Source organism: Amphiura filiformis, chromosome 17 (genome assembly GCF_039555335.1).
Source record: "Amphiura filiformis chromosome 17, Afil_fr2py, whole genome shotgun sequence".
Taxonomy (NCBI): domain Eukaryota; kingdom Metazoa; phylum Echinodermata; class Ophiuroidea; order Amphilepidida; family Amphiuridae; genus Amphiura; species Amphiura filiformis.
In genome coordinates, this window is record NC_092644.1 from 64,167,862 (window position 1) to 64,183,661 (window position 15,800).

The 15,800-nt window shown below is 33.9% G+C and overlaps 1 protein-coding gene across 1 annotated transcript in view; it reads left to right on the plus strand.

The window, feature by feature from the left end:
• The window catches only part of LOC140138156 (uncharacterized), a 113,700-nt gene extending 103,249 nt beyond the window's left edge, over positions 1-10,451 (plus strand). The window contains exon 59 of the mRNA XM_072160089.1: positions 10,026-10,451. Coding sequence (XP_072016190.1) covers positions 10,026-10,089 — 64 coding nt within the window. The 3' untranslated portion in view covers positions 10,090-10,451. The remainder of the gene's footprint in view (positions 1-10,025) is intronic.
• Positions 10,452-15,800: the final 5,349 nt, after the last annotated feature.

The following is a 15,800-nucleotide window of genomic DNA, read 5'->3' on the forward strand; positions in this document are numbered from 1 at the left end:
TAGAGCAAAACACCAATTGTGCATCTAAGGATTGAAATCTGTTTTTGGGAAGTCATTTGAAATGCCTGCAAAGTGCAAATTAGATTTTCCAAAATTTGAGCCATTATTGGATTCAAATTACTGATGAGAGCTATATAAGTGTTATCATATAAGGGCTGACAGCCAAAGTTGTGAATTTTTCCAGTTATTTAATTCTTTTAAAAGTAGTTGTTCAATTGAACAGGTAAGGTAGGTATCATGGAGTAACCATGGAAACCAGTAACACAGAAAGCAAACAGTACACTGCATTATTGTTGTTATATGATGAGTCATAACCTTTGTTGTTCAGATAGCAGGATTTCCCGTGCAAATCTTGCTGTTATGGCGCACACAAAATTTGTTTGCGTAAAATATAACGACGTGGACCTATTGATACCATCAATTACAAGCAAGTTATTGAACTTTAACAATGCAAAACAATTTTACAATCTCGATGAAAAAGGTTAATCGTGGCTATTAAAGTCATAGAGTTCTGAGTTGAATTCATATTTGGTGACAAGGATGGTTTGTGTCACTGCACAGCATTGGGCTATTCCAGTTGATATCCATACACCCTCTTTGAAAGACATGACCTTAATCGTCCACACAGGGAGTGTCAATTACAAATGGGGTTACCTGAAATCTGAAATGTACACCCCTGTGTTTGAGATTAACGTCAAGTCTTCCATATGGAGTGTATGTATTTCAACTGGAAAAGCCCTTTCCTTTGGAACCAGATTTAGATAAGGCTGCATGGTATAGCAAGAAATTGTTGTCATAATTATGTCATCAAATTTGAATTTTGATCATATTTGTTTTGCATGACTAGTTGTGCAATCCTTTATACCGTGAATATTGTGAAATTGACTGGACATTCTGAGAAAAATTCCACAGGTCCTACAAATTTGCATCATAATGTTACCTGAAATAATTTCTAAAAAAGTTTGAAAAATTGTTTTAGGTAAAATAATCCAATTTTCTGAATTATATATTTGAAATCATTATGTTATGCAATCTGATGGTGTGATACCTGCTGATACATGTGTGCCTGTCAGGTCTTAAGTGTGTAGTGAAAGTGATTTGGTCTCTACTTCCTTGACCATTGCATCAAGGGTATAAATAAAATTACAGAACTACCTTGGTAGGCAGGTGGTCACAAAAGGGGATTCCCATAGGTCTTACAAGGATTAAAATGGTCTCAGCCGAAATAACATTGTGAAATAACCGAAATACATTGAGTTTAGAATAAATGTTTATCTTTCCTTTTTATTGTTTTTTTTATTATCTTTATATTTTTATTTAATTCCTTTGCTTGACACAATATTGACTGAAAAGTGACCCTTCTTACGTGTAGACTTTCTACTTGAATACCCCTTTTCAGGGCTGTTTATATAATAGGACTGTAGTGTGTGTTGTTTTGTGAACAGAGGCTATTGTAGCGTAGATGTTTATTCAAATACTACATGGGTAGAGGGAAAATAGGGCAAACTTATTATCCCAAAGACGTCAAATATGAGCCTATCTTCTGAACCCGGAGGATGAGGGGTGAAAGGCCCGTAGCCAGTACAGAGGGGAAAATAGTTTACTTATTTCCATGATATAAATCATGTAGTATTTACTTTATTACTCTGTACTTTGACTATGGGGATGAGTTTTGTCATTTGTGATTGACCAATGATCAGCTCATGAATATTTATGAGGTATAATAACTTCATATTCTCTACACTGTACTCTTGAACATACTCTGATTTCTTGATTATCTATTCTGTCACTTTCTTTGTATATCTGTGCTAACAGAGTGAAATGATTTGTAGGTAATATATATATCAAGCTTTTCATCTTTTACCTTTGCTATCTAATTATGCACCCTGTTTTTACTAGATGATTCCCACAATGCGGTGCTGAATGTAAATGTAAACCATTTATTTAATGACGTCAGTCTGCTTATTTAAAGAGGAAGCCCTGCCAAAGCAGTTCTTCTGGGGTGAACCAAACCAGCCTGGTTATCAAATTAATCAGTGTCAAATTCAGAGATAACCTTTTCACTGATTAATTTGATAACCAGGCAGGTTTGGTTCACCCCAGAAGAACTGCTCATGGGCTTCCCTTTAAAATGGACATTCAGAGTCCTGTAAGGCACATTTTGATCAGCTTATTTTGAAGGACCAAGTACTTAAATAGGTAAAAATACAACTGAGATTGCTTGACCTATAACTTGCTCAGATCACACTCTCTTATATGTACATTTGAGCAAAATAAAAAACATATTTGAAAACTGCAGATTGGGAAATAAAACTAAATACATATACTGAGGTATACCTAACTACTTGAATAACATTGTAGGCATGAATAACATGTGTTCCATATGCTACAAGAATCAATGTACCAGGCTTTGTGTGGTCACGCTCTAGTAGACATTACTATTCAATCAGGTGGAAATGTAATCAATCTAAATTTGTCTCATCAGGAAAATCTTTTGAAAAAGAGTTCAAGTTCAGATTACATCAATTCTGTTATATGCGTATATCAGTAACGTGTCCTTGACATTTACAGTGACAATTTAATGCTCCAATTCATTGTAGGGTATCTTGTGTTACATTTTCTAGGTCAAATACATAAGGACCATCATTCGCAATATCAAAATATAATAAATGAATATGTATTCTACTGAAGTCAGGAACATTTTGACACATCTTGATATATCCTTTAAAAAAACAGTTTTGCTTCAATTACAATTATAAAAATGTAAAAACTGGAAAATTGTATTCCTACGACCAGCAGCAGGGAACCAAAGGATGGATCCATAGGATACAAGTGTGTCACATTAACAAAGTGTAAATATAAAACAGCAAAAATGTGACACCACATCCAGTAGGGATAAAAACATACAAATACATAAAAGTTAAAAACCCAATGTTTTGAAAAAAACTAAACTTTTCTTTATCAATGGAGAGGGACCAGCTGTATAGTGTAGAGACCAGCTCTAAGTTGTAAAATTTTAAAAAGATATTATTTTAACTCTACAAATTTAGAATGCTTACCATTTACACATCATAAAATGGGTTAAGGGGGTACTACACCCCTGGCCAATTTGGTGCCTATTTTGCATTTTTCTCAAAATTATAGTGCATTGGTGACAAGTAAGATATGTATATTATAGGGCAAGGACTACAGCTACTGCACTGAAAATTCAGCAACTCAAGGCAAGTAGTTATTGATTTATTGATCAAATATAGGTTTTCCCTCATTTTTGAGTGTAACACCACATGTACAACTGTTATCTGTGCTGAAATAAAATTTCCAGTGCAGTAGTTGTAGTCCTTGCCCCTATAATATACATATCTTACTTGTCACCAATGCGCTATAATTTCTGAGAAAAATGCAAAAATAGGCACAAAATTGGCCAGGGGTGTAGTACCCCCTTAAAATGTTTGGAACTTATTTTAACAATTTTTAGGCCAAATTTTGTCCTAAAAATTGCCCAAAAATGTCCATAAACTTTTTAAATATAGTCCAAATTAACTCAGATTTCTTTTTATTATTATGTAGAAACACGACAGTGTATTTAAAACTGCATGAAAATACCACATTGATGTACTTATACACTTCAAAAATGTAAACCAAACTGTTATTTTCATCATATCTGGCTATGAGCTCATTAATTATTCATGAGCTAATTTGCATAAATTTACATAATTAATTATCAACCTTGTTTTTCTAAAGTCCAAGCTTGCCAATGGTATGCCACTTATTGGTTTTTACCCAGCACTGCGCCGCAGTAGTTAATATGATTCCTCCACACCACTCAAATTACCATTTTTCTGGGGGTAATAGAATAGGGTTAATGCATAAGACCATGTCATGCCATACAAGAGACAGGTACCTTTGGCTTTGGAGAACTTTTATCATATAGCCAGTGAATCTTCATGTATTCTATGGTTATTCCACAAGGAGAAAAACAAATATGTTACACAATGGGTCCACACATCATGGTCTTTGGTATATACATCTAAGCCTATAAAAGCCATAATATCATGATAATGACCTCATTCATATCTGTAACACCCATTAAGTTGTCATTGCAGAGCATGCTTTGACATTTCAGCATTGGCTTTCTTTAATGGGTATATATAAATCAAAAGGGAAAATCCAATATTATTAGTCATTATGCTACGATGCATCGAGTACGCTCAGTATCACCAGACTTCGTCACATATCCAATAGGGGATCACAAATATTTTGTCAATGATCTCAGAAAATGGGCTATACTAGTTGAAATCCATACATGGAAGACAGGACCTTAATTTCCCATACAAGGGTGTAGATTTCAAAAGGAGTCACCAATTTTGGTCACCCAATTTGAAATTACCTGCTTGTGTGGGAGGTTAGGTAATGTCTTCCATAATTGGTGTATGAATTTCAACTGGTATAGTCAGTGAATGTGATTTTTGTGTTAAAAGATGCATCTATACAAACATGATTACAAAACAGGTTCTAAATGTTGATGGTAATCAGTTTTGGTATTACTGATGACTCCTATTTTTATTATGTCATGAAGGATGTTCTAAATTTAAATGTTTTATTTTCTACATTTAATTGTTTAATCTTGGAATTATGTTTGATTGCTATTGATGTGTGTTTTTTCCCCTTTTTAAAAACTTTTTGTTTGTTTTATTTAATTTTTTTTTTTTTTTTTGCAATTAAAGGAGATTTTTCCTTGTGATACTTCCTTTGGTGTAATATTTCATAACTCTGCTAAAAAAATGTGTAATTGTATGTATGCATGTGGCGTGTGTTTGAGGGGGGAGGTTACCCCCCCCCCCCCATGTGCTTGTACTCGTTCGACTGACCCCAATCTTGACAATTTGGAAACAAGTTTTTACTATACAAAAGGAAAGTGACCCTAAGTTTTGAAATTCCTGAAAAAAAGTACTGTATTTTCTTCAGAATGGTTGATGTCCTGGAAAGTTTTTTAAACATTTTCTTCACACTTCTAAACTGTTTTAAAATATGCAAGTGTGGAGGGGTATATTTTGCGTTTGCGCACAGCTATACATTTTGATGTATAGCAAAGTGATATGCAAGTGTGGAGGGGTATATTTTGTGTTTGCGCACAGCTATACATTTTGATGCATGTACTCTTTTATGCAACAGCAACGCATTGTATTGTATTTACTATATGCATCATTAACCTTATAGCTTGATGCCTTTATCTAAATAACTCAACTTATGCTTTTGTCATCATTTTCTACTGCAGAAAAAAGTAGCAGCATGCATTCAGCCTGCCTAATTGCTTTAGGTACGATATATCCATGTAGTTTGATGTGGTTATTTTATTTAACACCTGTAGGATATATATCTATGCTCTTGCTTTGCTTTTGTCAATTTAGTTTGTTGTGGTTATCTTGCCTACACAAATTTATCTTATCTATACCTTTCCTTGCTTTAGCAGCTAAAGTTTGATGTGGCAATCATGACTAACACATGTGGGGTATCTATGCTCTTCTTTTGCTTTAGTAGATTTAGTTTGATGTGGTAAATTTGACTAATACTGTCATTATAATTAAATCATAACAAAACCATACTAACCTGATTTTCAACAATATTATACTACAAGTGTATTGAAAGGAGTTACGTAAGCAGGTTACACAGAGGCACAGATGATGTGATAGATTGCTTATGAAGTAGTAACTCTATGTGGATCACGACACATGTTTTATGGCCCCTGTGAGGTACAGAGGCAAAGCCCTAGAGACTTCGGACCAATGTTCGCTTAGCTTAGCTATAAGAAATCAGTATGCCATGTACTTGTAGCTCTATGCGACAAGCCCAGTTTGGGTAGATTTTTGTTACTTGCCGAAAAAGTGGGCTACAAACAAATCTAAATTGTGCATTTCACCTAGCCTATTTTATTAAAAAATCATAGCACATAGCCTTTTTACCAAAATTGTGAGAGATAACTCTCTTTTTTCCTTTGGCCATATGTTTCCAAAGCTGAGGAAATGTCAAATATTTCTTTGATCCATTCAGATAATAATAATAAATAAATTTTGGATTTATAAAGCGCCTTTCTCCAGATCTTAGAGGACTCAAAGCGCTGTAATTTCGCTGCAGTGGTGAATCGTCACAATCAGAACGCATCAACTAGGTTGCTGCCGAACGACTTACACCTATCCGCATTTAGATTGTAACATCCACCAATTATCTGTGCAGCTCCCCAAATTCCATTGGGTGAAGGAAGTTTTGATAACCAAACAACTAATCACCGATTTAACCAAATATTATCAGAGTTATGAAATGATTTACACATTTTGGTGTTATTTTCCCCACATTTTCTGCTATATTGCGGGTTTCATCATCTCTCAATGCTATGGGAGGGGTTTAGAATTCTTTGGCTATGCCTATATCATTCTAAGTGCATCCCACTCAATGGGCTCAAACAAGAGAGAATGTATCAACCGGAACAGCTTGATAATTACTTGCACGTCATGCTGTTGCAAAATAGTTACATTTGCATCTAGTCACTCGGACAAAGGAGACAATCAGTCTTTTGAATAGTATGTAGTTGACCAAACAGTTAAGAATATACTTTGGACATACCAAGTGATGAATTAATTATCAAATATGTTATTTGTCCATACTTAGTATATCATGTGAGTTGTTATCAGTTTGTCTGACATTAAGCAACAAGCCATTATGAATCATAGAATTTATTTATTTCTTACAAAGTTTTATTCAATGTTTCCTAAGCTCATTAATCAATCTTGACACTAACGACCATCTCTTTCTTTCAATCTAAATATTCACATATAGTTCCGTTTGCATGGCTGAGAGAAAGCGTGTCTAACATTTTGTCAATGCATATCCAATCTGTGTGCTACATATAGAAATAGCTCCCATATGTATACTTTTTATTTGGTTTATAATTTCAAGAATGTTAATGTAAATGAATTACAAAGACACTTCCTATGCTGTTTTATTCTGTCAACAATATTTGACCTTAACAAGCAAAATGAGGCCAAAGTAGTTGGATTGTGAGATTCTGATACTGTACCTGAAAGTCATTATAAATGTGTCCTGCTTGTATGGAAAACAGAATTCATATTACACTTGGAGACAAAATCTATGAGCGGTTGAAAAATCTGTGAAAGATCTGTAATCCAACAAATTTTTCAAATGGTCACATATTTTACACAGAAAAATCTCTCCTACTGTAAGGCTTTATTTAACATTAATTATTTATTCTTGTGTCCTGATTTTACCTGAAAATGCTAGTTTTGATGAATTTGAATTTGAACTGGTCTACAATTACCAAACCTGATGACCCTCATATCAGGTACACACTTGTATTGGGGACTATTTTGTAACACCTGGTGTGTATGTATAAGGTTTTTTCTGGTTAGAACAGGGGTAGGGGTACTCAACAAATATTTTTTTGATAGGTAGAAGTGCTGCCCAGATTTCAAAAATGCGGGCTCGGAACCGGAACATAAAATAAGAGTCTCCGGAACTAAAATAGGTCTTTATTCAGATCCCTTTTTGGCAAAAAGTTCCAAACATTTCTCAGCCTGGAGCTTAAATTTGAAGCTAATTTAAGTGTATTTGGAAGAAAACTTAGCCAAACAGCTCTGGAAATTCCAAATGGGGGTCTCTGGAACAGAAAAGAAATTGATGGGGGTCTCCAGAATGAAAAAGGGGGTTCTTGAGTGTAGCACATACCTATTGTGCAAGGTATAAAGAGTACCCCTCCCCCTCCCCCTATCCGGTTAGAACTTGGATTACCACAATGTTTTAATAGGTACCCTTTTGTTGTACAATAGGGATGATAAGCTTTTAGACTAACATCTGGAAAAACAAATTTCAATCTTACCCCAGAGCAGCCAGCACACATAAACGTTTAAAAAAAAACCACCAGTGCATCTGGTCAGATTCGAACCGGCGACCTTTGTGATACTAGCACGAGGTTATAGCCAACTGAGCCACATAGGAACGCTGGAGAAGGGCAGAAGACCTATTATTAGGTTCGAATGATGTTCGTCACATTCCTAACGGAAGGCATCAGAACTGCATATTTGTAACAAAGTCACATAGGTATGAAAGTTATTTAATAACATTTTTTTATTTCAATGTTTATGTGCTCTGGCTGCTCTGGGGTAAGATTAATATAATCCTATCCACCCAGAGAACTAAGTTTAATAACTTTCACAACATATGGAAAGTTAAAACTTCATGATTCAATTATTGTATCTTACTGTACAGCTATGGTATCAAATACATACATCTGTAATTAATTGCTGCATTAATTGCACATTACAGCATGGGTAAGGGTTAGCATCTGTGTTATGCAATAATGATGACCTTGCAGACAGGCGAAATCTTCACAAAGTTCCCCGCCCCCAAATTTCACAACTTTAATTCCTGACATGTAACCTTGAATGGGATGATTCAATGTAAGATTATTTGTCCCTTTCAACAATAACCCTAATTACCTAACATTTTAAATTTGGGGTTCCTCATGTATGTTTTCATCAATTTTTTTGAGCGTGTGTTAATTTTTTTTATGATCATAATAACAAGTCAAACTTTTGGCAAGGCAAATATCAATTCCTACTTTACCATTGTCTCTGTTCCCCCATTAGTACTTCTAACATGTATCAGTCATGCATTTAAAACTTCTTTTTGTCTTGCTCCCAACCTTGATTCCCTGCCCTTTTGAAAGCAACCTAAGGCCCACTTACTTTGGTCTTTTGAGCTTGAACTTGTATCCGCAGATGCACTTATAAACCTGCACACACATAAAAATCCATGCATAATCAGCTTGTTTATAAATAAAGATTTAATAGGTAATAGAAACTTAACTGCAGTGATTTATCATTCATAGCAATAGCTTTTGTCAAATCAGGTCCTGTTGCAGACAATAGCATTAGGTATTAAACAGTATATATTGTACCATTGGGTTAACAATAGGCTATTCCAGTTGAAATCCACACTACCCCTGTGGAAGAGTAAGTTTTTCAAATGTAATTGGCCAGAGTTAATAATTGTTAAACCCATACTCCCCCTGTGTTATGGTTTGCCTATATCGCCTACAACTGGAGTGAGTATTTCAAATGGAAGTTACTCAATTGTCTGTTGTATTCAAAACTCATACTCCCTCTGTTGAAGACACTGAGTAAATCTTCCACAGAGGTAGTGTGGATTTTAAATGAAATGGCCCAATACATCTCATGGTCAAAGTTTCCTAATCACCTCATATTATCAAAAGTTACAAAAAGAAGGAAACTGTTTAAAAAATAAAGCTAAATATTGTATTTCAAAATAAACGGGGGAAAGGACGGTTGGGAAAAAAAGGGGAAAGTACAAAAAATGTCAAAATGGTTTTAATTCTGACCATCTTAATGTATTTGCAATAAATAGTGATTCCTTTAAGGGATGGGGTATGAACGTTTGGACGGTATTTATTGTGGGACATTAGAGCACATCAGACATATCGAATTGCATTCTGAATACGAAGAATGTCCCATTTTATTGCAAATGATTAAAAATTGACATTTTTGATATTTAACAGTACTCGAAGTAAACTTTATAAATCTGATGATTTATACTTAAAGTGTATGTAGGTGGGATGAAAAGCCGACGGTCAATTTAAAATTTTGACCTTTTGTATTGAAGATATGGATTTGTAATATGAAAGGTCAAATTTTTCAATTGATCATCGGCTTTTCCTCCCTGTTACCTTCACTTTAAGAATATATCATTAGATTTATAAAATTTACTTTGAGGATTGTTATATATCAAAAATGTGAAAAATATCAAAAATATTTTAATAATTTGTCATAAAATTTTTGTATTATATCGTGAATTTCAAAAAATGAAAATTAGATCCCTTAATGAACCAAATATTGAACTGTGACACCCTTTGCATAAATTAGGCACCAGTTTAAAACAAACTAACCTTAATACAGAGTTTAATATTTTCTTTTTTGCTTTTTTATGTTCCCATACAGACCTTACTCAGGAAAGAGTGAAGATCTCAGCCTCTGGATGCGGCCAAGTGATGATGATGAATAAAACATAAGTAACATGCATCTTATCAGCAATATCATTGGTCGATACCATACTCATACTGTGTACACCCTTGTCGACGTCATAAAAGCAGTGTCATAGTTAGCCACCCATCTACCAACCCATGTACCAGTGGCGTAGATTTCTTTTTGACATTGGGGGGGGGGATGGGGTTGGAAAAAATTCTTGAAGTATAGTGAATGCAGCACCTTTTGGCGACAGAATAAGTTTATGTTACAATTTTGCTGTTTTGAAGCTAAACTGATGAAATATGGCGCAAAAGTGGAATAAATGCGCAAAGCGCGCAAAAATTTGCACTTTTGGGGCTAAAATGGGCAAATATGAGGTTAATTTGGTCAGAAACTTATATTCAGAGGCGTCAACATTGGGGGATGATTGTATGGAGCATCCCCCCTGGCAAAATATGGGGGGGGGGGTAAATCCCCCATCCCCCCGGGATCTACGCCTATGCCATGTACCATCCAAATGCTAACTTAACACTTAACATTTATAACATATTCTAGTATAAGGCGACAAAAAAAACCCACTGTTTTACGGGCAGATGGATTTTTTCAAGTAATAATAATTTTTTTTTGTAATAATCTGGTTTTTTTCTGGAAGCTATGACCCTAAAATATCACCAAGAGCTTGAAAATTTGGCAAAAAATTGATAATTCTTTTGCAAACATATTTTTAAAATGATCTGAATTTTTTTCAAAACTTTTCAGTCAAAATCTATAAATTTTGGCCCCAAAAACGGCTGATTTTACATGACTTTAGCAAAAGTATAAGAAACACCAAATATCCCAAAATGCAAAATATGGGTCGGTTGGTTTTTTTTTTCATGGCACAATGCATATTGTAACATAATATATTTTTGGAAAATCCAAATTGGAAGATAACATAAGCCTGGTTTATGTTTCAGGTAACTTGATCCCAATGGATAAAGTTTGTTCGGTTTATAATTGGCGAAAATTATGTTATGATTGTTTATTTCAAATAATGATTCTATGGTTAAGTGTTATTTATATTTATTATGATATTTTTGTAAGTATTCAAAGCAAGTGCCACTCTTTTGTCAACTATCGGCCAAACTCTGGTAATACATACTTTATTTCTCAGGAATACTTAAATATATTATTGTTTGCTAATAAACTTTGTATACCTTTCATAAAATCTCTTGTAAGCATAGTCAGTAGAGGTCATGATCATGGCACTCAATCTTTGGAATGAAGGCATCTCTAAAGGGCTCTACAAAGACAAAATGTAATATCTGTCGTGTTAAATTCTGTAGGCAAAATATCTAATTTTCGATCATGAGTGGATGTACCTTCTGTGTACTGTTGCATCAGCATACTTTTGTGGAACAACATGATCGTGTGACCAAAGACCGTGACTCAATTCTCAAAGATGTACCTGCGCTGTAAGTGTGTAGACTTACCATAGTATGCTCGAATTAGATATTTTGTCTATAGCAGATACTGCCTTAGGAACAGGCCAATTCAAAAATACATTCTACAATATCTGCCTTCCAAATAAAATTTTATATGCTTTGATAATAAAAAATACTACGCAGAGTGCGCGCCCGTGCAATTATACAACATTTATGCTTGGCTAGTAATTTACTAACGATTGCTCTGATTGGTTGTCACTATCTAGCAGTGTATGAACTTCTTTTTAAGCACAGCAGGGACATCCATTGCTCATAAAAGTCAAGATAAAATCAAACTGGTCCTGCACATTTTGTCTCATGTGTATTAAAAGAAAGTGTATTTTTTGTAACACACATGTATATATTGTAAATTATGCTACGATGTTCTCATAATTTGTTGAGAGTTGTTTGCTGTGCGTCAAGTGTGACCTGTGTGCATGATCATGATCGACTGCTGGACCTTTTTCTCAGCCAGATATGACTGTGTTGTACATGCATGTTCACTCGTGATTGCAGCATAGCTACAAACTATTGACCAATTATAAACATTTCACTTATGAATCCTCATCATACCAAATGTAAAATGTGTGTGTATGTTCTATTCAGGGTGTCTCAAATAAACTGACCACAACATCAAAAAATGTTTCCAAATAATCAAGCATCCTAAACTATGGGTGTGGCGGATTGTAACATTGTATAATAGATGCTGTTGGCACTAATTGCAAGAAGCCTTCATTTTATTAAGTATGTGATTTTAGTTCCTGTGCTCTCGAACAATAACCACATTTAGGCTATTTTATTCAGCTTACCCAAATTACATTATAAGCTATACACTTTTTAAAGAAGTTCACACGAGTTGTTGGCCCCAGTTTCATGTAGACCCCCTGTAAGTTATGTATGCCTCACCAAAGTAAAAATGGAGTATCAGCTACGTTGTTTACGTATGGATGCTTCTATTTTACTTGCTGATGCACAGTTACATATCGAGGGTTGAGAACCGGAAAGCCTTAACTCACAAAGGACACGTTTGTGAGTTAAGGCTCTCTGGTTCTCAACCCTCGATATTATAATGGTTGCTATTTGTACTTGTTGCCTTTATTGCCTAAATTCTTCCATATCTGATAATAATTACCAAATTGAAAATCTATACTAATATTTTAGAGTTATTGTAAAAGAGTATATCTTATTTGGAAAAAAGACATTTTATTGACAAATGTAATATATTGTATATGATGTTTATAACTGAGCTTGTATGCTTGGTTTCTCATAGCAGCTTGTCTTAAGGTGGCACACAGGATCAAAGTGGGAAAATTTAGACATCGTTTTGTATTGTATCTTTAAAACTAAAGATGATAAGTATATAAAAGTATACATTTTCAGAAAGGAAATGATGCAAGGAATCCAACTTGCGGATTCCTGCAAAAATGAGCAGTTTTTGAGAAAAGCGCCAAATTTGATTTTCCATGCCAATTTTGTCAGTCCACCATAACAACTTATCCTAAATATCCAAATTGAAAAAAATTGCACATTTGTGTTTTAAAGACACAAAACTAGATTCGGTTTTCTCAAATTTTGAATTTTTCTTCATTTTAAAAATATGCATCAAAATGATCAATTTTTGATATTTTAAACTATAATAGTGCTCTTCCTAAAAAATTAAATGTCTTAATACCTTAATAATGGTTAATACCTTAATTGTTAAGAAACAAATGTGTCTTGATTGGTTGATTGAATCATCAATATTGGCTGTGGTAAACAATAAGGAAATACCTATTATGGGCTTTATGAGAAAGGAAAGGGATTCTGTTCAATCAGCCAATGAGAAACATTTATTTTGGTCTAATTCTTAGCCAATTGAAACCTTGATTTGGGTATTCATTCAGTGACTTTTAGCCAGTTGGATTCTTGCTCTGTGTATTCATTCAGAGAGATATGCAGCAGGGTGTTTATTTTTGATAATATATACGTTTTGAGGTTACTTTCTAATATATTAATGGCATGACAGTTTCATAAATAATGGCATGTTATGAATTGAGAATCAAATACTAGTAACAAAATGAATATCGGCATGGGCTGCCAAGCAGACGATGCTACCTTTTGAATTCAATCAAATTGATCATTGTTTTTGTAATATTTAGTTTCCAGTTAAAAATAGCAGAAACATTTATTTCATAAATGATTTTGTTAATGATTTCAGAATAATTTCATAATGCAATGCAATCACCTTGATAATATTTCCTATGATATAAGTAAAAGTTGTCAAAATCGTAATAACTAAATTTATGCACCTGACACATTAACTGAATTCAAAAGCAATAACTATAAATACTGTTTCCCCGTTTCATGTCTACCATTTTCACCAGAAGTGCATTTATTTCTTTGTATATTAATAAATTATAAAATGATAAAAAAGTGTATTTTGTTAATGTTCTAGTTTTATTGCTAAACTTTGTGCCAAGCATGTGTTTGAAAGTATGAATGGACATAATAGGTGCTGTGTGATTTGTGCTGATCAATTACTGTACATTTCATTTCAATGTGAAATGTTGAAAAATAAGTTTTTAGTTGCAAAACACACAAGTTTCAAAATACTGATACATTTGATTTGTTTCTATAAATATGTATAGACCAGCTAGTGTAAAGTACCCAAACATTTGACGCCCAATTTTGTATAGCTACCATTATTGAATTTGTTTTGTAATTTTCAGACTGTACATAGAATACCTATAGTACTTATGTAAGTAGTGTATAGTAAATTTATTTTTTCAATGTTGTTTGTTGTATAAAGAAATGTGCTATAATAAGAGCCCACTAGAGTTTGATGGAGAGAATTTGTCTCTATTATTCTGTGTAAAAGAGAACATAAATATGAATTCAAAATTGTACCATAACTGAAAGTGGCCTTCAAAGATACATGTCTTATATTGTGCTTCGCCTCAAGTTCGGAGTGATGTAGGTGAATATTTGCTTGTCGCAATATCAAATTGTGTGTGCAGAGCATACACCGTACAAAGGTGATTTGTCATCACACTTGCGGCGGAACCACAAATAAACATTGACATCACTACAGAACTTGACGTGAACCACAGTATAATCATCCATTTATAGTTTATACAGTGTGTGTGTTTTAGTATATATATGTTATACAGTTTTAATCTGGCTTGGCTGAAAGTATTGAACCCAGTTTATTGAAACTGATTAAGAACAAGAACAAAAAAGAAGCAGAACCACCAATCACTTAGAACTGGGCAGCTTGTCTCGCTTGGCCATCAAACAAGCACATAATAGAAATCCACTTGCCTGACCTGATATTTTAATAAAGTAATTTATTATGTAATTGCAAGTAATTTATTATAGCTATGAAAAAGTCCTATGGCCAAAAGCTCACCAAACTTTGTATATTTTACGGATCATACTTTTTACCTTCATTAACTTTCACACTATCGACCCAGCTTTTTCCTATATTGACATTTTAATTGCCCTGTACTTTGCACATATTCACCTTAAGGCAGCTGTGTACTCTCAGACATGCATGTAGTAAAGGTGCCATAACTTTGTAATTATTCATGCAAGACATATAAAAGTATACATTTTTATAAAGGCAATATATCAATGAATCTTAATATAAATACAGATTTGGTGTAAAAACAACAATTATGAAGAAAATCACAAAAAAGTGAGTTTTTGGCCATTTTTGTTCGGTACATCATAACAAAAAAACACTCTTTCCAAAAATGTTTGTTTTGTTTTTTTCTTAATCTTCAGACACCATTCCAGAAACGGTTTTTTTAGTTTGTTGATATTGGCCTTATTTTTTGAGATATTGACCATATAAGGCATCAAAATGAACTTTTTAAAATTCACAAACGCCTATTTGCACAACTAATTAAAGTTCTTTGTCAAGACCAATGGAAAAACTTACGTTTTTCTGCTGACAGTTTCGCCAGAAACCTTCTGGCTTTCTCAAAGCGATTGATGTTGTTATTGATCCATCTGCTTGGAGCGGGAATCACGGCCGGATGTTATTGTTTTACCAGAAGTACTCCTGTCTCCAACGTTGGTCTTGAGCAGAGGATCAAAGATGTGGCTCAGAAAGAATGTCCCCTCGTCTCTGTTCGCACAAAATGATGCCTAAAATCGGAAATAGACCAAAATATAAAAAAATGAGAAAACCGTTTCTTAAGTCGATCATGCTTTTTATGATGAGCATAATTGCTTACCTATAGATGCTGTATTTATTGAGTTATCGTGTACCTAAATCGTAATTTTACCGAGAAAATGAACA